At 45.1% G+C, this 22,474-nt stretch overlaps 1 protein-coding gene and 1 long non-coding RNA gene across 2 annotated transcripts in view; one reads left to right on the top strand and one right to left on the bottom strand.

The window, feature by feature from the left end:
* RRP36 (ribosomal RNA processing 36) overlaps nt 1–20,671 on the top strand; it is a 31,562-nt gene extending 10,891 nt beyond the window's left edge. Inside the window, exons 3-8 of the mRNA XM_081188760.1 lie at nt 9,821–9,959; nt 17,217–17,283; nt 17,728–17,832; nt 17,986–18,060; nt 18,247–18,364; nt 19,285–20,671. Coding sequence (XP_081044886.1) covers nt 9,821–9,959; nt 17,217–17,283; nt 17,728–17,832; nt 17,986–18,060; nt 18,247–18,364; nt 19,285–19,424 — 644 coding nt within the window. The 3' untranslated portion in view covers nt 19,425–20,671. The remainder of the gene's footprint in view (nt 1–9,820; nt 9,960–17,216; nt 17,284–17,727; nt 17,833–17,985; nt 18,061–18,246; nt 18,365–19,284) is intronic.
* LOC308584288 overlaps nt 1–22,474 on the bottom strand; it is a 162,007-nt gene that overhangs the window by 95,371 nt on the left and 44,162 nt on the right. The window lies entirely within an intron of this gene.

Genomic DNA, 22,474 nt, shown 5'->3' with positions numbered 1-22,474 from the left:
TTAATTTATATTTTGTGTAAACTGCTTGGAAGTTTTGATGTTTAAGTGGTATATCAAGCCTTTAAACAAAGGACATGAGTCAACAGTGTGTGATACAGCAGCAGCAAAAAAGTGAATGCTATTGTAGGCTGCATTAACAGAAGTATAGTGTCCAGATCAAGGGACGTAATAGTACTGCTCTATTCTGCCTTGGTCAGATCCCACCTGGAGTACTATGTTCAGTTCTGGGCGCCACAGTTTAAGAAGGCTATTGGCAAGCTGGAATGTGAGCAGATCAGAGTGACTGAGATGCTAAAAGGACCTGGAAACCAAGCCTTATGAGGAACGGTGGAGAGAGCTTGGTATGTTTAGCCTGGAGGAAAGGAGACTGAAAGTTGCTTTGATAGCCGTCTTCAAGGATCTAAAGGGCTATCATATGGAAGATGGAACAAGCTCATTTTCTGCTGCTCCAGAGGGTAAGACCTGAACCAATGGACTCAAACGACAAGAAATGAGATTCTGACTAAACAATAGGAAGAACATTCTGACAGTAGTAAGAGCGGTTTGACAGTGGAACAGATTTCCTCAGGAAAGGGTAGACTCTCCTTCATGGAGGTTTTTGAGCAGAGGTTAAATGGCCATCAGTCATGGATGCTTTAGTTGATATTCCTGCGTTGCAAGGAGTTGGGCTGCAATGACCCTTTGGTTCCCTTTCAACTCTACAACTCTCTGATTCTAATAACATAATATAACACATTAAATGATAACACAGAAGCAAATCAGTACACCACTGAATGCCAGTTGCTGGAGACTACCAATGGGAAACTCCTGTTTCCCCGTCATCCTGCTTATGGGCTTCTCATTCAACTGAATGATGGTCTGGATAGACCTTTGGTTTGATTCAGGAAGACCCTCCTTATATTCACTGCATGAACCTCTTATTTTACTGATGGGTGGTTGTATTTATCAAATCTGTATTACACGTCAAGCAACCTTTAGCGAAGGTCAGAATTTGAAGTGATTAAGCAAGATACTCCACTCCAATTGCTTCCTTTTTTTGTTGTTGCTTCAAATAGTCATCTTGTCCTTTTCCCTTTTACCAATGAGCAGGGAAGAAGCTTGAACTGAGCCTTCAACTTGTAATGTTCTGATCATATTGGGTGGGGGGGAATAGCATGTGTCAAGAAAACCGCCGCTTCCCAACAGCTCCTTCTTAGGCATCTTGTCTTGCCCTTCAAAGGCTCTGGACAGTTGTGATTCACTCAGTTCTTCTACATGGGCACTGTGTGCGTCATCTCAAAAGCCGGCTGCTGTGTTCAATGCTAGGAGAAGACCTCAAACCATGAAAGGAAACAGATCAAGGACTGATGAGAGAGAAGAGCTTTGAGGGTGTATAGCAGCTGACCCTAACCTGGTATCCTCCAGCTGTTTTGGATTACACCTCCCATCAGCCCTAGCCAGCTGGGGCTGATTGAGGCTATAGCAGTCCAAACCCACTGCAAGATACCAACCTGAGGAAAGCCGGTATTGGCAACTTGCGGGATCAAAGGCGGACGCACGAAGCAAGAGAGCAAAGTAAAGATCAGAAAGAAGGAGGAGCGGGTGAAGCAGAGGAGGACGAAGATGTACCGCAAATAGAATGGGAGAAAGCCTCTGATAAGGAGGAAATGGAAAAAAGGGAGAATAAAAGCATGAAGCAGACGAGGTGGTTTACATTCTTTTGATATACAATGCATTAAATAGAAAATAAGTCACAGCTGACTGCAACCTAATAGCTTCCACAAAACTGTGCTATGCATTAGAAATTGCTGGAGCAGGTCAGCCTGAGAATACACGGAGACTAGTGCCCTTTCCTTTGAGCCCGAGGGCTGCTTCAAACATGGCTTCTGTCTGAGAAAAAGTGGTGCCTATAGACTTCCTGATTCGTGGATAAGTGAAAACGCTTGCGCTGCATATCTTATGTAGTGGACTTCATGCTTTTTTTAAAAGCAGGAAACTGCATGGAGAAAACAGCGCATTGTTGTGCACTTGTTTCTCCCAGGTTCCTTCCGAACCTTGCCAGTCCGATGAACGTCTTCTTTCCGGAAGCATGACACGTGGCATTCCTGTCAACATTTAAAATGGGTTTTATTTATTTTATTTACTTCTTAACATTTCTATACAGTGGTACCTCAGGTTACATACGCTTCAGGTTACAGACTCCGCTAACCCAGAAGTAGTGCTTCAGGTTAAGAACTTTGCTTCAGGATGAGAACAGAAATCGTGCTCCGGCGGTGTGGCAGCAGCAGGAGGCCCCATTAGCTAAAGTGGTGCTTCAGGTTAAGAACAGTTTCAGGTTAAGAATGGACCTCCGGAACAAATTAAGTACTTAACCTCCAAAGACCTCGAGGTTCTCCCATTTCATCCACACAGCAACCCTGTGAGGTACATTAGGCTGAGAGACAGTGACTAGCCCAAGGTCATTCAGTGAGCTTCATGGCCTAGTGGGGATTTGAACCCTCGTCTCCCAGGCCCTAGTCCCAACACTCTTAACTGTTGCACCACACAGGCTCTCAATTTCTTAATATATCTATCAGATTCTGACCTCTGTTGAATGCAGGGCTGGCTCGAGCCTTGTGATTGGTTTTAGACTTCAGAAGTATTTCTAAGATGTGGATGTTGGACGACTTCTGCAATGGCACCAGCTGAGTCAGAAATATTTCAGGTACAGTTAAGAGTGCCAGTACTAATCCCTTTAAAAAGTCTTGGGACCTGGGTGTTTCCCATATCAATCTGCCTGTTTGCAAAGACCTGCATCAAAGCTGCCTCTCTGGGTGCCCCTGTCTTCAAAAATAAGGCAGCAGGTGGTGGTGATGAAGAGGGGCTGTTCATTTGGTAGTGCTTGCTTCATATTGTGGATAGCTGACTTGGGGGGGGGTGACTGTGATCAGGGCTACCGCAGGGGCAGAAGAACAGCTTTTCTGGGGAATATTTTATGGTACGTTGTGTAACATGTATGGGGGTGGTTTCAAGTTTTAATTTTCCATTTTGTTTTCTCTGAACATTTCTTAATATTTTGATGTTAAATCAGAGTGCTTGACTTGCCCTCTTTTCCCTCCCATCTATGGGAAGGAAAAGCTAAGCTAAACACCTCTAATCTCTTCCCACATGCCTGTCGTCATTTGTCTTTCTCCCTTTAATTAGTTTTAAACAGAGAGAATTGAACCGGAGATCAGCCTGAGGAATGTGCCATTTATTTGTATAATGGCATAGGTTTTCCATTTTTATTTTTCATTCCCTGTCTTGTGCATTCGTACAATTCTTTGTCTTTTTGTGACTTCTATCAAAGAGAGTTTTATTGACCAGACCGCTGTAGATCTCTAATTCCCACCCCCCAAGAACTGTCACAGATAATTTAGCATCTGTTAACTTTCGAGCATTTTAGATTCTTCTTACCATTGTGTGTGGTTCTGGATCTGCCAACATTATCATTTACTGTACTGCTCACCTAGTTTGCTTAGTTGCTATGAGCAAAGATGTCTGCAAACGAGAAACGAAGGCTAGCAGTATCAACCCTGCTGTGTGGAAATCCCTTGCGGGCAACCGTAGTGCCTGGAGACAGACGGACAGGTCATGTGTCCACAGCAGTGAGCCCAGGAGAAAGGACTGCTGGGAGGAATGCAGAGAAAAGATGCCTTGGCACATTTGCAGCAGCAGAAGCGGATGCCTTCATCTGCCCCAGCTGCAACAAAACATGTCTGTCCCATATCAAGTCTCTACTATCAGGCGCTGTAACTCTCCAATGGTTTGACCCCCAAACATGCACACCTCCATAGTCTCCTGAGACAGACAGGTGCCAGCAACAGCAAGGCTGACGCTTATTTCACACCACAGTCGTTACATGGCTGTTAAGTCACCCCACACATATTTTGAGTGAATTAGCTGGAGTGTTGATGGCAAATCCATAATCCCTTCAGAAATGTTCTATAATAAATCAAGTCAGTCCATTTCCTCTCTTTTCAGGGAAGAGGCAAGGAATGGCTACCACATCAAGGTAGGCACAAACATTAAAGGAAGCTACTTCAAAGCATGCATATAAGCGTTCTACCATTTGAAGCATTTTCAGATAAGGAGATGGAAAATGATGGCAGCATAGTGCACAACAGGGTACCTTTTTCAGTGTTTCATAAGCATGCCCATTTATCCAAACATTTTGGAGCAGAGTTCTCATTTTCACCACTGTCGTCATTCATGTTAAAATTTCCTGTTTCATGTACAACTTCTCAATCTTTGCGCAGTGGCCAAAAGTCTGCATGGTACTATGGAAAACCGCATCGACTCACTTTATCAAAGCATGTCTTAACAAAGCATGGACAACATTCTGTTGAAAAAATAGGTGCACCAACTTGCTAAGGATCAAGTCATCCCCCCCGCCAAACCTCCATGTGTATCTATAATATTTCTCTCTCATTCTTCCTTAAAGGAGGCAAGTCTGTGGGGTAAGCAGCCTAGTGTCTAGCCTTGAAATAATCTCGTTGGTTAAGGTAGGATGAAGAAGATTGACTGGTCCAGCTTCCAATCCAAGATACCTACATGACGGAGCAGAAGTTTGGAACTACAGTAGTACCTTGGTTGTTGAACGGCTTGGCTCCCGAACAAATCAGCTCCCGAACGCCGCAAACCCAGAATTGAGTGTTGCGGTTTGCAAATGTTTTTTGGAAGCTGAACATTCTCCACAGCTTCCGATTGAGTGCAGGAAGCCCCTGCAGCCAATTGGAAGCTGCACCTTGGTTTTTGAACAGTTCCGGGAGTCGAACAGACTCCCAGAACAGATTAAGTTTGACAACCAAGGTACGACTATATGCTACTCCAGTTCAAGCCTCGATCTACCCACCACCCTAGCTGTTCCTGGCTATATTTCATCTAGAGTCGGCGTGAGAATAAAAATACGTATCCTTTCCTCATCTCTTTTGGGGGGAAATGAGCTACAAATAAGAATACAAAAAATGCATGCATTTTTATTCCTTGCTGTGAGTTGCCCTGCAACTATAAGTAAGTAAATGCAATTATAAAGATTTTGCAGTGAGGTCTGACACATAGGATAGTGGCTTTTTTCATGTTGACTTCTCTGTTTCGCTATATGCACAAGGAGCTGTATCCTCGTACAGCTAGGGTTCTTCCGTCTTTCTCCCGCAAAAGAATTTTTAAAAATGAAGAGCACCTGGAACACCTCTTTTCATTCATTTTAACTCTTACTTCTAAACAAAGTGAGCTTCGTACAGTTCATAATTGTTGCTCCTTTTGCGGTCGTCATACTTTGCCTTTGGCTGTCTAGGTATGAAAGGACCCAAACCAATTTGTAGGCCTTTATGTATCTGAAACAGCCTTGTTAAAGTGATTGCGTTTTAAACAGCAGGCTCTTTTATTTTGTCACTGGCTTCCGCAGTACTTTCTGTAATTGGTGTTTGCGAAAACTCCAGGTGAATAACTGGGAAAGTGGGGGGGGGGGGACAGAAACTAAGGGAGCATTTCATTGAGGTTGGCTGATAAATTTAGAACAAGGTATGAAAAGTGGAGTTTTTTGGGATGAAATAAGCAGCTGACCTGTGGAATTTATTGTAGTTCTAGTCACTTTAAAAAATACAGATTTAACATTTTGTTTGGCAGTGGAGCTTAGATCATGTTGGTTCAGTCCTGCTTTTCCGTCAGTTAACTGTGTGTCAAGAAGGGATATGTATACAGTGAGTGGCCCATATTGTTAAAGGTTTCCCCTCTCTCCTCTCCTTTCCTTCCCTCCCTCCCTGACCCCTTGTATTTTGGTGTAGAAGGTGCTGGTTCTTGCCCAGGGCAGGGTAGCTGATTTGATGGACCAGTGGTTTGATCCAATATGACAAATCGTGTGTTGATGTCTGAGGTGGAACGCATCATTTGGCCTGCATTTGCAGAGGCTTTTGAGGTTGCAGTCCCTTTGCGGGTCTGTCCAGAGCTCATCAGGGAGGAAAAACTATTACAGTTGTAGACTTTTGCCATAAGGAATGACTAATTGAGGGATTACATGTTTGGCATGCCAGAACAGAGAAAGAGAGAGAGGTGATGTCAGTAAAGCGTTGTGACGGGAAAATGCCTGAATGTTAGAATGTAGACAAAGCGAGAAAAGATGGTGTAGGCCCTGATTAAAAATGTAGCCATCAGTCAAATTCTTTTCTCCTTAAAATCCCTCCTCAAATTTTACCATTTCCATTGAACCTTCCACGTAATCACAAAGTACACACAACTTTACCTGTGCAAAATGGTACTGTCAACTTTCGGATTTGAAAATAAGGGATCAGCAGCCTCACCAGTCCCGGGGACAGTCTACGGGATATCTAACAATCCAGGATAGCAGCAGGAAACGGCGCTGGGCTAAGGGAATTTCCTGCCAAAAAAGGGAAGGTTGATTGCTATGGTCAGGACGGTTGGGTTGTCTATAGCTCTGCAATAAGGATACAGTCTCTGCCTGGAGGTGTGGGTTTGAATCCCACTCTGCCCTTGGGCAGGATGCATGAGGGGTCCAAGATGCTGCAATTGTGCCTGGAGGTGGCCAAACCAGCTTTAAAGGTGGACCATATCTCAGTGATAGGAACCTCCTGTTCTTTCAGAAGATCTCAGGTTCAATCCCAGACACTTCCACCTAATAGCAGAGGTTGAAGACTTCTTTCTGAGATCCTAGAGAGCTGCTGTCAACCAGAGTAAATCATATTGAGCTAGACAGACAGCTGGTTTTAAGGCAGACTATGTTCCTACAAGGGACACGGGTTGGTGCTGTGGTCTAAACCACAGAGCCTAGGGCTTGTTGATCGGAAGGTCAGCGGTTCGAATCCCCGCGACAGGGTGAGCTCCCGTTGCTCGGTCCCTGCTCCTGCCAACCTAGCAGTTTGAAAGCACGTCAAAGTGCAATTAGATAAATAGGTACCACTCTGGTGGGAAGGTGAACGGCATTTCCGTGCACTGCTCTGGTTTCACCAGCTGGCCACATGACCCGGAAAAACTGTCTGTGGACAAACGCCGGCTCCCTCGGCCAGTAAAGCGAGATGAGCACCGCAACTCCAGAGTCGTTCATGACTGGACTTAACTGTCGGGGGGGGGGGGTCCTTTACCTTTACTTTTTATGTTCCTACTAGTTTGCTCCACTTGCCAACCTCCCCTGCCATTCCTCCCCATTAACCTCCTGGAGCTTCCCCATCACACCCCGTGGAAGGACTAAGCTTGCTTTTCACCTTCCCAGCCCCATTTCTCATGCCGTTTCTCTCTTCTGTTTGTTAGTCCAGCTTTGCATCCCTGTTTTCACCCACCCCCCATGTCCATGCCTCCTCCTCCTTCTTTTGTGCAACCTCCTTTGCACACAAAACTCCTCCATGGTAACCACCTGCATCTTCTTCCTCCCACACATTGCAACTACTAAGCATCCTTTTCACTTTATGCCGAATTATGAAGCCAGCATCACCTCACGTCCTATTCATCAAACCCTTTCATGCCCCTGCCTTCAGTTTCAACCTCGTTCCCATGCCTTCTGCTCTCTCCTTTCTCTCATCCTTCCCCCTCTACCCGTCTGCTTACTTTCCTCAACTCTCCCTTGCATGCCACCCCATTTCCACGCCTCCCCCTCTTGCTTGCACACAAACCCCTATGTGGATCCATTCTGCTGTCTCTTTAAAATAAATAGAATTTAAAGAGCAAGGCTGTCAGTTAGCTTCTTCAGTTAGAGCACGGTAGAGTTCTGTTGATGGATGTTGCTTCTTAATAAAGACTCTGTTCCGAATTACTACAATGACTGTGGAACTTCATGTAGAAGACAACGCATGGTACCAAGAGTTGAGGTACCAGGTTTGTGGGGAAATACTGTGGAGTCATAGGTTGCACATCCTTTATCTCACATAAGCTAGCTGAGGAATGGAAGTTTAAATCAACCAAATGTTCCTTTTCAGTATTCCTCCTTTCCTGATGTACTCAAATGACCGTAAAAGTTTCCTCAAACCTCCGCCATTTTTAAAAAGCTTCCATTTTCTTCTCTGTTTCCACCATTTCTTCTTTACTCCAGCTTCTGGTGTTGTTTTAAAACCACTCCTCCCCTCTCAGTGATTCTCCTTTCTTGTTCCCATGCTGTTGTACAACCTGCCTTCTCTTTTGCTTCTCATCATTATTACATTTGTATACTGCCCTTCATCCATAGGCCTCAGGGTGGTTCACAACATAAAAATACGAGATAAAAAACACAAAATACATAATAAAAGCAAGAACAAACCAATAGTGCCCCCTTCCTACACCCCCCATGAGGACTCCATGCAAATCCAAATTGTTATGAGGCACTACAAATCCTCCAATGGGGGCTGCCCAATGACAGCCTTACATTTTTATGTATTTAGGAAGATAAAATCACTCCCTGCTATGCTTTCATCTCCTATTTTTTCCCCTTCCTCTGATGTCACCTCAGCCGTCAAAATTTAAATTTCAAGCACTTTGTGCTAGAAATTGGGTTTTACTTATTTATATTTAATCTGCACTGTGTATGATATATCAATCAACACCATGTCTTTTGGAACCTTTGTAAAATGTGACTGCCTGCTGCAACATGTTGATGAAATGTGCCATGCGCAAACAGTTGTGTTCTGTCCCCAGGTCATAAAAGAGATGGGAGCAGGAAGGGCTTTCCCTTAATCCTTAGGGCAGTGTCTGTAATGCAAAAAGCTCTTTAGCAGTGTCAGCAACCAGGACTGAGAAGCCCCTTGAGAGAGAGAAAGCCTAAGGAAAGATTTGTGCTATAGGAATGGCTTGACTTCAGAAGTCTTCCTTTCTAAGACAAGCGGAGAGTCAAGTACTTGTATAACGGACATGCAAGGAGCTCTGAATGTATTCTGAATTCCTTATTTTGGGGCAGTGGGGGAGAGAGTGGGCATTTCTAGTCTATTTCCTAATCAATGCTAAGCATCTCTCATTCTGTGTGTTACATGTGAATGCAGGGTGGAAGAGTTCAATTTTGAAGCTGCACTTGAGCTCCGAGAACAGCAGCTTTAAAAAAAATTACATTAAAAGGCCGAAGATACAAGCCGAGACTGATTTACACCTCTGATGTGAAAGTGCTCTTAATTCTAAGTCGTGAATCTAGAATTACTACTCTGGTCATTTTTCAGAAATACTAAAGGAAGTTAGAATGCAGACAAACTTTCAACCTCCTGCCCTCTTTAACATGTGAATGGAAGATGTTAAAAATCAGCTAATTTGTATATTAGCTGGCAGTTTTGGCTTGTGTGCACCAAACTCTGAAACCATTAGTTGAGTGACCATTTTGTTTTTGTTTGTTTGGATCCTAATTTCACAGATAGAGCTGTGACCCGGTCTGTGTCATAATTCTTCAGGACTAGCACAGTGTGTGGTTACTTAACGTAGGATGCCAAGTTTGTAGTGCTTCCATACAACTCCGGTACACATGGGATTCCTTCAGACACTCCCAGGGAGAAGCTTCCAATAGTGCTGTCCAGTAGGCCTCTTCCCATTGATCTGTGTCCCTGGTGGGATGCTGGAAAAGGTCCCCATGATAGGCCCTGAATACTTAACCCAGCCACATGGGGATAGCACCATTGGCAGGGCAGTTTAGTGTGTCTTTGAAGGGGCTGTGAGATTGAGCACTGGGTGGGTGTGCAGGGTTTTTGTGGTGGCACTTGCATGAATCGCAAGGTGTTTACCTGCAGCTGCCCTTGCAATCTGAGTGCAAAAAAAGACAGTAGCATTCAACATGAAGCAGGTTGGGCGGGCAGGTGTGGATGAGTTTGAATAATCCAAAGACTGACATTTGTTTGCGGGTGTCTCGTTTTTTTCTTTCCCCCAGAATGGTCTTCGATGTCTTTTGAGGAGCTGCTGCAGTTGAGAAATCGAGTTGGGACCAAGGCTTATCAGCAGATGACTACGGGGAAAAGGGCAGTAAATGTCGCAAAACCAGAGAAGAGGCAGCGTCCAAACAAGAACGGGTAAATGTGTTTCCCTGTTGTGCATTCCCCCAAAGAGAACTGCATTCCCCTGGGCTCAGGTGAAGTCTGCAAACCTGCGCTTCCTTACTTGAGAGTGAGCTCTCAAGTTAGCAATGATCAAACTTGCGCATGGGCTCATGCAGTAAGTCCTTTTCTGCTTGGTGAAGGGCGTAGAGATTTCTGAGCTGCCTCTGGAGAGCTATTGGAGCAGAATGCATTCATCCTGGAAAGGAGGAATTGGAGTTTAACCAGAGGGCTCCCTCTGGGAGGGTGGGTGGTAGCATGGACTTACCTGAAGAACTAACAGCCTTAAGTGTCTGCTTTACGGTCTGCACCACTGGAGCTGTTACCTTGCTCTCGATGCATTTTTATAACCTTGCTGTGATTAATTTACTTCCTTCTTCCTAAGCCTCTCTGGGAGCCATTTATGTGACTCTTTGGCCCCGTTTGTGTTCCCAGTCTCTCACACTTCAGTGTACAGTGGTACCTCGGGTTACATACGCTTCAGGTTACATACGCTTCAGGTTACAGACTCCACTAACCCAGAAATAGTGCTTCAGGTTAAGAACTTTGCTTCAGGATGAGAACAGAAATCGTGCTCTGGCGGCGCAGCAGCAGCAGGAGGCCCCAATAGCTAAAGTGGTGCTTCAGGTTAAGAACAGTTTCAGGTTAAGAATGGACCTCCGGAACGAATTAAGTACTTAACCCGAGGTACCACTATATTCTGTAAAATGCCATCAATGTGATGAGTAATTTAAACATTAAAGCAGACACGGATGCAAATGGTCACTGTATTCCCTCCTCAGACACCTCCCCGCAGTTCTCTCCATTTTGCTGTGTGTCATTACCCTTTGTTCATCGTCCTGAAGCCAGGTTTCACTCGCTGCAAGTGTCCCATCCAAGAGACACCTGCTCTTTCCTTCATCAGTTCTCTCTCATCTCTTTCCAACTTTCTCTGCTCCTCTTCTCTCTCCCCTCCCCACCCTCTGTTAATATCTTGTGCTGCTACTTCACCTTTTACCTGAAGCTCTCGCTGGCTTTCCAGACAGTGCTATATAAGCCTTTCAAAATGCCTCTTCTATTATGGGTTGCTTATTTCTATTTTTATCTCTCCAAAGCCTTTTGAGAGAGAGCCTTTCTACAAAAGCCCCAGTGCAGCTGGAATCAAATCAGCTAGGTGTTTGTGTGTGTGTCTTTGAAAGGAACCCTCTCGACTTTAAGGGAATGCTCCCCAAATTCTATCCTGTTCAGTGGTGCATTCTTGAATGAAATTGGATTCAGAAGCAAGCAACATAACACCACAATATCTTATAAAAAGTGAGCAAGCTTTATAAAATCTTCCACATGCTCATTGGAAACCAGTATGTTAGGGAAGTGAAAAGCGAGAGGTGTCTGAAGGAGCCTGGCTGGTTTGTGAATTCCCACATGGTGTCTGGAATGACAGCTCCTGCCCTGCTGCTGCTGCGGTCCGTTCTCTGGCTTGTATCTGACAAAGTCGTCCTATTAGTGCAAAGACTGCTGTCTGCACAATGGGATTCCTCTTCCCGCCCCCAAATCTGCTCTCTAAGGTTGGTGGGAACCCTAGAACAGATTTGGGGTGTGTACATAGGGAGATGAGAAGAAGCACAGCTTGAACTCCTTGTGCTTACAGGACAACTTTGTTGGGTATGAGCCTAAATGTTGCTCATCTGCCTGCTGCAGAAAGCAGAATCCCATTGCTACTTCAAACCTGGAGGAGAAAATTGCAGTGGGGCAGCTGGGACACCACAGCCAAATAATGTTTTGCTGCCCCAGGGCTGTTAAAGCAGTAGGTGCCGCATCCAGATCAAGAACTGGCAGCTCTGCCTGCGAAACTCCACAGTACTGTCACAACTCTAGTAAGGGTGCTGTCTTTTCAGCTAGCTAATAAAAATATAATTAACTTCATCGAGCCGTTCATGGGCTGTTGGTGCAGAAGATTAGCTTACTTGTTTTCTCCACTCCCCATAATTTTATCAGTTTCTCCTGAGGGAATTTGGTGTATCCCTCTAAAAAAGGCTGTTTCATAGAGAGCTGTCTGTTTCCCGTGATGCGCTGCTTTTTCTGCCGCGTCTGAAGGCTGGCGGTTGCGAAGCACAACAGGAGTGTGACTTGGTTAATGTCACTGCCGAAGAGGGTCTGGGTGTCATATTTTCAAAGGATTTCTACGGCGGCTCATTAAAATTTATGTTGGCATAGCGATGGCGCCACGTCAGTCCAGGGAGTAAAAGGCACCAAATAAGTGATATGTTGACTTTACTGGACCAATCCATTTTGGAGAGAATATTGCAGGTTCATCACCTGCTTTTGTCTTCTGAATAATTGGGCCCTGTGGGTTGAAAATGCTTTGAAGGCGGTAATCCAGCAGGTTGAAGAGAGGTGGGGAACGGGATGCTGGAACCGTTTATTGCTAAAGTGGAGACCTTTTCCCAACTCCTGCTTTGCGTAAGTTTATTCCAGTATTTACTGCTTTTTATAGCCTGCCTTTCCACTGAAGTGTTCAGGTGCAGCTGGAGCCAAAACAGTTCTAACGTACAGTAAGCCCGCAACTGACGCTGGGGTGACGTTCTGGGGATCGTGCCCAAAGCCAAAATTGCACGTTATCAAAACACGTTCAGTTCAGCAGCAGGTTGGGGGGGGCGTCATTTTTCCTGGAATCCCACCCCCCCTTTTTACTTTTTGTCTCACGCATAAAGCTGAATGTGTACAAGTTAAATGTATGTAAGTTGTAGGCTTAGTAAATACAAGACATGAGTGGTGCTTAGTTCTTCTTACCACTTGAACAATAACTGTGGGTTATTCGTGGATACAAAGTTTTAAGAACACAACAATGTTAAAACTCATTTAACATCAAGCTACAGGTGAAATGTTGGGCCATTTAAAAGGATTTAAAAACCAAATCTTTGCAAATTATAATAAATCTGGGCACCTTTCGGTCATTGTATCCCATAAAACAGAAGCAACGACTGAGAAAGCCCTGGTCCTTGACCTGTTCTAGGTGGGGCTGTTGTCAGAGGAGGGTCTCCTTTGCTGATTTTTACTGAGAGACAAGCTCTCGTGCTTTCCCTGAGCCCAAGTTGTTTAGGACTTGAAAGGGTAATGTCAGCATTTTTGGAAAGGGCATGGAAGCCAATTGGTGGTTGAAGCAGATACAGCGTTGCATAAGCCCGAGTGTTCCTTGACGTTAATTAATGGGCTGCTGGGTTTTGCACGAAGAACAGCTTTTGAATACTCTAGCAGAAGCCCCAGATATAGCATATTGCAGTAGCTCAGCCTAGAGATTACAAACTGAGTGATGGTTTCCATAGCCAGGGATGAGGATTCTGTGGCATTCCAGGTGTTACTGAACCACAACTCCCATCATTCCAGTCTATTGTCCACGCAGGATGGGGCTGATGGGAGTTGGAATCCAGAGATATGGGGGTGGGGGGGGGGACAAAGCCTTTCCACCCCTGGTTTTAAGGCAGAACCATTGATCTGGAATAATCAGCCGAAGCTGATGATAAAAAGCGATTCTGGATGCTGGAGAGATTTTGAACATCCAAAAGTAGCTCAGGATGGGTCCACTTCCAGAGAGATGTCAGTGTAATTCCATCAATCAAAATATTTCCATCCAAATTTATCTGACTTTGGGTCTTGGGATAAAAACTTGCAGCTTATACAGCTGGTAGCAGAACCCTGTGATATACTGATAAAGGCTAGGGACCACCATTTCAAACCAAAATCTTGACTTTGAACATCAGAAAAGCAAAATCTCATTAGAGATTATATTATTTTGTCTGAAACTTTGCTCCCTGACCTTTATTCAGAGTAGCGTACACATAATGACTTACGGTTTGTGCCCTGCAATTCTGAAGAAAAAGACACCCTCTTAAAAGGCAATGAATGCAGGTGAAAAGGGGACGGGAATGATAAGAGCACTTAATTAGATGCACACAGCCCGAGAAGCTTCCCCCCCCCTTTTTTTAATTAGCACTTTTCCCTCTTTTACCCACTGATTATATAATTAATTTGCCATACAGATTGCAATCACCGCAATACAATCATTCGCATCGGAATCCACCCATGCCAGCAGAATCGAAATGTTTTCTTCGCTTTCCGTCTTTACATCCTCCCATTCTGCATAGGAGTGCGGACCCAGCGGGTGTGTGGATGCACCGAGAGTCAAATTAGATGGTGGGCGTGAGAGGGTGCCTGCCTGTGCCTGCGGGGGGGGGGGGGAATGGGGGCTGAAATGATCCCTTGTTTCAAGCTCCCCTCCCCAAACAGAAGTGGCTGGCAGCAGTCTGGGTGCCCTCCCTTTTTGCTGCCAGGGAATGTTGGTGGCAGAGAGCAAGGCTCAAGTACCATCCCTCAACCAGTCAGCCAGGTGTGGGGCTGAAGAGAAACAAGTCTCTGCAAGTCCTTCAGCTGGGTAGGGACCGGATGCTGCGACCAGAGCTCTTGGCGATAGAGTGCATGCTTGGCTTCAGTCCCTAGCATCCCCAGGTCAGGCCGGGGGGGGGGGGGGAGAAATGCTGCTGAAACTCCGGAGAGCTGCTGCCAGTCAGGGTAAGGTAAAATAAAATAAAATCAAAGGACCCCTGGATGGTTAAGTCCATTACAAGGCAACTATGGGGTTGCGGTGCTCATCTCGCTTTCAGACCGAGGGAGCCAGCGTTTGTCCACAGACAGCTTTCCAGGTCATGTGGCCAGCAGGACTAAACCGCTTCTGGCGCAACAGGACACCGTGATGGAAGCCAGATCACACGGAAACGCAGTTTACTTTCCCGCCACGGTGGTACCTATTTATCTACTTTCACTGGCATGCTTTCGATCTGCAAGGTGGGCAGAAGCTGGGACAGAGCAACGGGAGCTCACTCCGTCGTGGGGATTCAAACCGCCGACCTTCTGATCAGCAAGCCCAAGAGGCTCAGTGGTTTAGACCACAGCGCCACCCGCGTCCCGCCAGTCTGTGTACATAACACTGAGATAGAGGGGGAAATGTGCTGACTGTGTATAAGACAGCTTCTATATTCCTATGTGGAGGATAGAATTTGGCTCAATGGATGTGCATTTGAAGAGGCTTCCTTCTAGCTTGAAAGGGGAATTGGCCTCTTAGCTTTCCTCTGAAGCCCGTTTTCCCCTTTGAAATTCTGTGTGTGATAGTTATTTTGAAATGACAACTACAGGCACCTCACCGACAGTGTTTAAAATTCCCTGGGTGCCATTTTGCTGACAGTGAGGGTCCAATTGCAACTGCGTGGACTGAGTGCTAGGTTGGCGACTGAGAGCTGCATTGAGTCAGCTGACTCATGCACAACAAAAGCTGCACGTCTTGTGCTGCTGTGCGAATCATGGACTCCTTGCTGGTCATCTTAGTCCTCCATCATCACATCAAGGAAAGGAAGTTCAGGGCTGAGTACAGAGATATTTAACTGTGCTGCAGCCTCTCCACAGGCCACCCAAATGGAACTCGCAGACCACAGTTTGAAAACCTCTGCCTTGGCCCATAGTTAATTCCAGTGTTAGAAACTAGAATAGGAAAGCTAGGAGCCAAATGACTTCTGGGACCTGGGTTGTGGGCGCCAAAACAGAATGTCTAGTTCCTACTGGGGGGGAGGTCGGCAACACTTTTTATTTATTATTTTGATAAGCATCAATTAATATGCAATTACACATAAGTGACACGTTTTTAGCAAAAATTGTTAATACATGCTTAATTTGGTGGATACAATAAAATATTGGTATTTCCAAACCGTCTACTCTTTCCTTAACATATACTTCAAGGCTTCAAATCACATACAGTTCAGTAATCCTTGACTGACAGCCAGGAGCAAAAAATGGCACCCAGACTTTTTGAGGTGCTCGCAAATGGAGAATCTTCAGGCTCAAAATGCGCCTGCCACCCTGCTAATTTCGAACCCTGGTTGATTGCGTTTCCATTTCCCCTGTGTTTGTTTCTCCTTTCAAGTGAATTGTTGTAAGAGCGAGCTACGGTCAAACAATGTAGTTGAGATCAGAGAATCATGGAATTGTAGTGTTGGAAGGGACTCTGAGGGTCATCTAGTCCAATAGACATTCTGTTGTGACGTCTGTAAAGTACTTCAAAGGTGCCATTTGGTGCCTAGTAAGTTTCTAACACTGCTCACTAATAATATGCATGTCACAATTTTCTGTAAACAGGACGTGATGCTTTCGTTGGTAGAGTAGTTAACTAAAGCTCTACACTACAATCCTTAGCAAATATACTTGGAAGTAAGGTCCATTGTACGCAGTAGGATATAGGATTATGCTGTTGTGTTTAGGAGTACAGTCATACCTCAGGTTACAGACGCTTCGGCTTGCGTGATTTCAGGTTGCGCACCACTCTGAACCCGGAAGTACCGGGGTGGTTACTTCCAGGTTTTGGCACTTGTGCATATGCAGAAGCACTAAATTGTGCTTTGCGCATGCGCAGAAGCACCCAATTGCAACCTGCATGTGCACAGACGCGTGGGGTGCGGGTTGCAAACGTGCCTCCCGCATGGATCATGTTCGCAACCTGAGCATCCACTGTGCTCTCTTGCTTTAAATAAAGGGGGTTTTAAATTATTGGGGATGAAAATTCAGGGCACTCTTGTTCTTTGAAGTTATGTTTTCCCCTGTGGAATGGAGGGAAGGTAATGTTAAGGAGCCCTTTTCTTTCTAACAGTGAGTGGTAACTTTCAATTCAGTAAACAGATGATACCTTGCATTTCCTTCAATATCTCAAAAAGGCATCTATACTAAGGCTCTAGTATTTAAATGTAATGATTAATCAATAATTGGTTAAAGGCCAGACTATTTATCAACTAAACTTTTATAATCTGTTGACAGCCCGTAATATATACATAGCAATAAATATAAGGAAACACATACATCATGTAGTTAGCCTTAATATCTATTATAAAGTCTTCTAGTAGTAATACATCTTGTTCCAAAATTCAGAAGATTGAATCCAGTCCTGCGTTAATGTACTTTTCCCTTTAATCTCTTCTCTTGTCATATTACATAACACACTTTGCTTTCCAAGTGGCTTTCAGTTCCTTGCACATAGCAGTCTCTTAGTTTCCAAAAGTTTCTAGTGGTCAACAGTGCGGAGGGAAAACAAGCAAAACAAGGGCGCAGCATTTGAGTTTCGTGTCTTGAGAGATGGTTCTGAGAATCAACCCACCCAGGGATAGGAAATAACCCCCAGGCTTCTCTTTCCTAAGTATGTACTCTCTATCTCTCCCACAGACCTCTGGAAATTTCAGCCAAGAAGCCAGTCCCCTATCTAAGACGAGTTGTGCCTGTTAAAAAGAAGGTGAGTTGCTTTTTTTCTCTTTAATTTTATTTCATTTCCCCTCCCCCTTTCTGGTTTTTATTTTTTCATTTTCTTTGTTAAATTTGCAAATTAGTAAAAAAAGGGAGAAAATAGCCTTGTGTCTGTGGACAAAAATAAACAGAAAAGAAAAGAAAAGAAGAATATTTGAGTAACACAACTGAAAATTACTTGGAGAGGGTGAATGAAAATTACTTGGGAGAGGATGAAGATAAAGGAGTTCGCATGACGGCTGAGGAGACTGTTGACTTAGTAAGCAGTGCTCAGTGCAGTCCTGCATGAGGCAAGGGCCACCGAGTGTGACAGGAGTGATACAGATCCGACTTGCTCCTGAAAGACAGAGTAATGATGGGTGCCCAAGAAGAAAGACACCACTTTTTGGCAGTGTTCAAATTTTAGTGCTCGCTCCTCTTTCCTCTTCCCCAGGTACCTCGAGATCCTCGCTTTGATGACCTCTCTGGGGAGTATAAGCCAGAAATCTTTGAAAAGACGTACGGCTTCTTGAACGACATCAGGAAGAAGGAGAAAGAGGTAATGGCTGCAGCTACTCACATCGAGTGAAACCTGCCTAGAAGGAGAAAAAGCCTGTTTTTTACCTCAGTTTTTTACCTCCCTTTTTACCTCAGAGTCCTGGGTTGAAAGGCGACTTCCCTTTCAGCGCATTCCCCTCTTCCCCCCCTGCAGGTAGTCCAGAAGCACCTGAAGAAAAGCCGAAATGTGGAGCGGCAAACCAAGTTGCAGCAGCTCCTCAAGCAAATGGTGAGTTGGGGCCGCGGGGAATTAGGAGCAGCTCGGGTTTCCTTTGGAGACGCCGCAGGCAGGCCCAAAGCCTGGAGCCGCCATTCAGCGGAAAGCTCCAGTGAGGCCCATGAGATTGGGGAGAGGAGAAACGTTGACACTGGCCAGCCGTGGCATGTTTGCAACTTGCCCACCTTTGCTTCTTAGACTCAGCAGGAAGAGACACAGAGGAAGCAACAGAAGGAGAGAGAAAAGGAGCTGGCCTTGAAGAGGCAGCAGAGGGAGCTGGCCCAGCAAGGAAAGAAGCCCTTCTATCTAAAGAAGTGTAAGTGTTGGCCTGTCGACAGAAGATACACGTTTCGAGCCTTGACTTTCCATCAGGCTGTCAAATAGGGGACCTGTTGCTGATGCAGTGGCGTAGCTGGCGGGGGCACAGGGGCGATTGGCTTGGGCGCAAAATGTCAACACCCGGTGCTGCCTCAATACAGCTGCGTGCTTCTGTCGCTAGGCTCTGTTGAAAACGGTTTCTCCCTGCGAACCAGGAAGTGACCTCTCCATGCAATGGAACAACTCTTCTTATCTCTGTGGCTGCGATCTCCTGGGTGACAGGGGCACTGCTAGGCAGTTGAATGAGCATGCGTACCCTGTCTCCCAGCCTCCCACCCATTCCCTCCACGGCCCTCGGCCCTGGCAACCCACGCTACACCACTTGGTTCACAGCAGTGTCTGCAGTGGTGTGACTCTTGAACAGAAGGAAGAAATCCTTTTAAGACAGGGCTCGATGGGAGTCAATTAAACAAACTGATCAGAGTCGTAGCTGCGCTACTGGGTTTATCCTGGTTTGACCCAAACTCTGTGTGACCTTGAGCACCTGATAGTCTTGCCCTGACCCTGTTTACCCTATAAAGACAGTCTGTTGTGTTCCTCTCCTCTGCTTGGTTTGCATATTGGAGATGGTCAGCACTGCCACTTTGAATGGTGTTCTCACCTGCTATGTTCATTGGATCTGGTTACCAGTTGCACTGGGGAATAATGCAAAGCAAAGGGAGTGGATGGTGACTTTTACTGAGAGGGTGTGCAGTCATCAATGTGGATTCTTTTTTTAAAAAAATCACAGAACTCTATTGAAAGATGGGAGAGGACTGGGAGTGGAAGAGGGGGCTTGAGTTAGGGATGGGAATTGCTAGTGACATTATGAACATGGCTGGCTTGAATTAAGGCCACTTTCCCTTTTGTGCTTTGCAGCTGATAAGCGGAAATTGGAACTGGCTGAGAAGTACAAAGAGCTGAAGAGGAGTGGGAAGCTGGAGGGCTTCCTGAGCAAGAAGAGGAAAAGGAATGCCGCCAAGGACAAAAGGAGACTGCCTTTTAGGAAGGATGTGTAATATCTGGCTATATTTGTGACACGCCATTTTACAGGTGCAAATCTCCTGCTGCAAATCAAGTATCGACTCTGGCCAGCGAGGTCAGCAATCCCAAGTTTTCTCTGCCCCTAATGCTAGGGGCATTCCAGTCCTCTGAACAAGCAAGAATTTGAGCAAAATTAATTGGTGACATTCCCAGCCTGAGAAGTGTTCACCGCCTTCAATGGGAAATGGATTGCAAATTATTTGCAAAATTATTGCAAAAAATTCTCTCCCTCCTTCCAGGGGCAAGCCTCAAGCTTGGCAAAGAGTCAAGGAGCACCTTCCCCCCCCCCAACATATTTCCCAGGACTCCCCACTCCTCATTTCTTCCACTACGCAGCCTGTGCAGACTTGGAGGCTCCCCATTTTCCATCCACCTGCTTCTCTTGCCACTTATTAGTGCTGCTTGGTTGTATTCCCAGCTGTTTTCTTTGCAGATTGCTGTGGAAGCTTAAGAGAGTTTCCCAGAAAGCAGCGTGCCTTAGCTTCATGTGCCGGTATTACGCAGGCCAGAATCTTCCATAATATTTTGCATATCTGAAAAATTAAAACCATCTTCAAATGCTGACAGTTGAAGTCTCTTTAAGTAAAAAATGTGGTGGAGAATTATCCCAAATCAAGTTCCCAATTAGCCCAATAAATTTCCGAAGATATGCTTGGGGAATATATAATGAAATACCACAAAGTACATATATTACCTGTGGCAATATATTCATCTTTCATTTATTAACCTTACCCCCAAATGCTAAATTTTAAGTGATATTACTAGAAACCTCTTTCATCATCTTACTCAGATAAAATTAAATCATTTTAATAATTGGAATCAGAATACCAAGTGTGTTAAGATGTCTGGGCACCAACAAAATCACCAATTTGTGTACGACCTGCACTAGCCCACCTGCAATTTCAGTCATTTAATTGTTTACTCTCAAATTCTACCAAAACAACCAGAATTGGGTTGTTGTTTGTTTGTTTGTTTGTTTGTTTGTTTGTTTTGCTGTGAATGTGCATGCTTCTAACATTGAACTGAAATCTGGGCAGTTTCTAGAGATTCTGTACAAAGAAACTAATTGCCGTCTCATTACTGGTGGCAATGAGTGTGTATGTCATTTTGACAGACCTGCTTTGGATTACTAACTGCTAAGGTGTTTTATAGCAACATTTCACTGAACAAATTTTTGAAGTAAAGTTACTAATTTTATAAAATCAAACTTCTTCCTCTTTGAGCATCAAGTGAGATTTTATTTGCAGGACTTCTTATTTTGCTAGGGCAAAGACCTTTTCTCACCATTTCCGCCTAATTTGCTCTTGCCCCCCACCCCCGCCTCTTTTCTCTGTTTCTCTCAGTATGGCCTGATATTTTCAGCTAGTAATAATTGCCATCGTGGCTTCATTCCAGATAAGCAGATCACTTTCCGGTTTTTATCTTGCGTTCCAAATCTTGTCAGACCTTTAGTTCTTGCCCTTCTCTCTCTCTCTCTGCTTCTGAGCCAACTACAACTGCTCTGTATTCTTGGAAGTGGGGAGGAAAAGTCACTTTTTATGGATGGACAGTAGAATTTTGCAGGGGCTGTGCTATGACATAAGGAGCACGCTTCTCAAATTTAGCACTTTGCATCTGTGTCTCTGTGCATTTTGCAGCTGCTGTCTGATGCTACCTTTATATGAAATTAGACTGCTTTTTTAAAAAAAAAAAAAACTTACTTTAATCTTCTCATCCAGAGGTGCAAGGAGCAAGGAGGTATGCTGGGCATCTCAAAACCTTCCTACTAAAAATCCATCTTATAGCCCTCTGGTTTAGCACCTGAGAGCAGCAGCCCTGCTGGCGTGAGATGAGAAGGTCTATCCAGTGCAGCATTCTGCTTCTAGGGAACCCTCAAGCAGGGCGTGCAATTCTCATCCTGCTCTTGCTCTCCAGCAATTGTTGTTCAGTGGCATATTGTCTCTGAATGTGTCTTCTGCGAATTTATCAGTCTTTGCCCCAATACTCTTCGCTCCATCCTTTGTGACTTAGAAGTTGGGGGGGGGGGTTAATGAAAGCCCTAAACGGCCTCGGTCCAGTATACCTGAAGGAGCGTCTCCACCCCATTGTTCTGCCCGGACACTGAGGTCCAGTGCCGAGGGCCTTCTGTTGGTTCCCTCCCTGAGAGAAGTGAGGTTACAGGGAACCAGGCAGAGGGCCTTCTCGGTAGTGGCACCCGCCCTGTGGAACACCCTCCCACCAGATGCCAAAGAAAAACAACTACCAGATTTTTAGAAGACATCTGAAGGCAGCCCTGTTTAGGGAAGCTTTTAATGTTTAATAGGTTATTGTATTTTAATATTCCGTTGGAAGCCGCCCAGAGTGGCTGGGGAAACCCAGCCAGATGGGTGGGGTATAAATAATAAATTATTATTATAATGATAGCTGGGATTTATTGATTTTTCTAGCAAGTAGTTGAATTCCATTGCTGGTATCCAATGGTATACTTTCCCAGTGCGGTCACAGAATCCAAAGAGACCTGTAAAATCTCTTGCCCTGGGACTGAGGAGGACACTGGCCTCTGCCACCAACCCGGGAACCAAGAAATTGAGAGACTTCAAGAAAGAACAACATAGGAAGGAGAGAACAAGCCTGTCTCTATCCATTGGCCCGAGAAGGAGCAGCTTCAGTGAATTTGATCCTCCTGTTCCCCCGCCAGAAAGAAAATTCTGTTCCGGTTGCCAGTTTCCCTGGCACTGCAGAACAGAAAGGAATTAATCTCTGGCCTCATCAATCAGCCAAGATTTCTGCAATGTGTTGTACATGGGACTGCCTCTAAAGATGGTTCAGAAACTTCAGCTGGTGCAGAATTCAGCAGCCAGGTTGCTCACCGGAGCAAGGCGGTTTGAGCATATAACACCAGCCCTGGCCTGACGTCCTCTCTCCAAATGAATCGACCCAGACCCTGCAATCATAATCTGAGGCCCTTTTTTGTGTGCCTCCTCCATGAGAGGTCCGGAAGGCAGCAACACAAGAATTGGTCTTTTCTGCTGTGGCTGCCCATTTT

Source organism: Podarcis bocagei, assembly GCF_964188305.1.
Source record: "Podarcis bocagei genome assembly, chromosome: 3".
Taxonomy (NCBI): Eukaryota; Metazoa; Chordata; class Lepidosauria; order Squamata; family Lacertidae; genus Podarcis; species Podarcis bocagei.
Note: the sequence above shows the minus strand (reverse complement) of the source record. Positions and strands in the feature narration are given on the sequence as shown.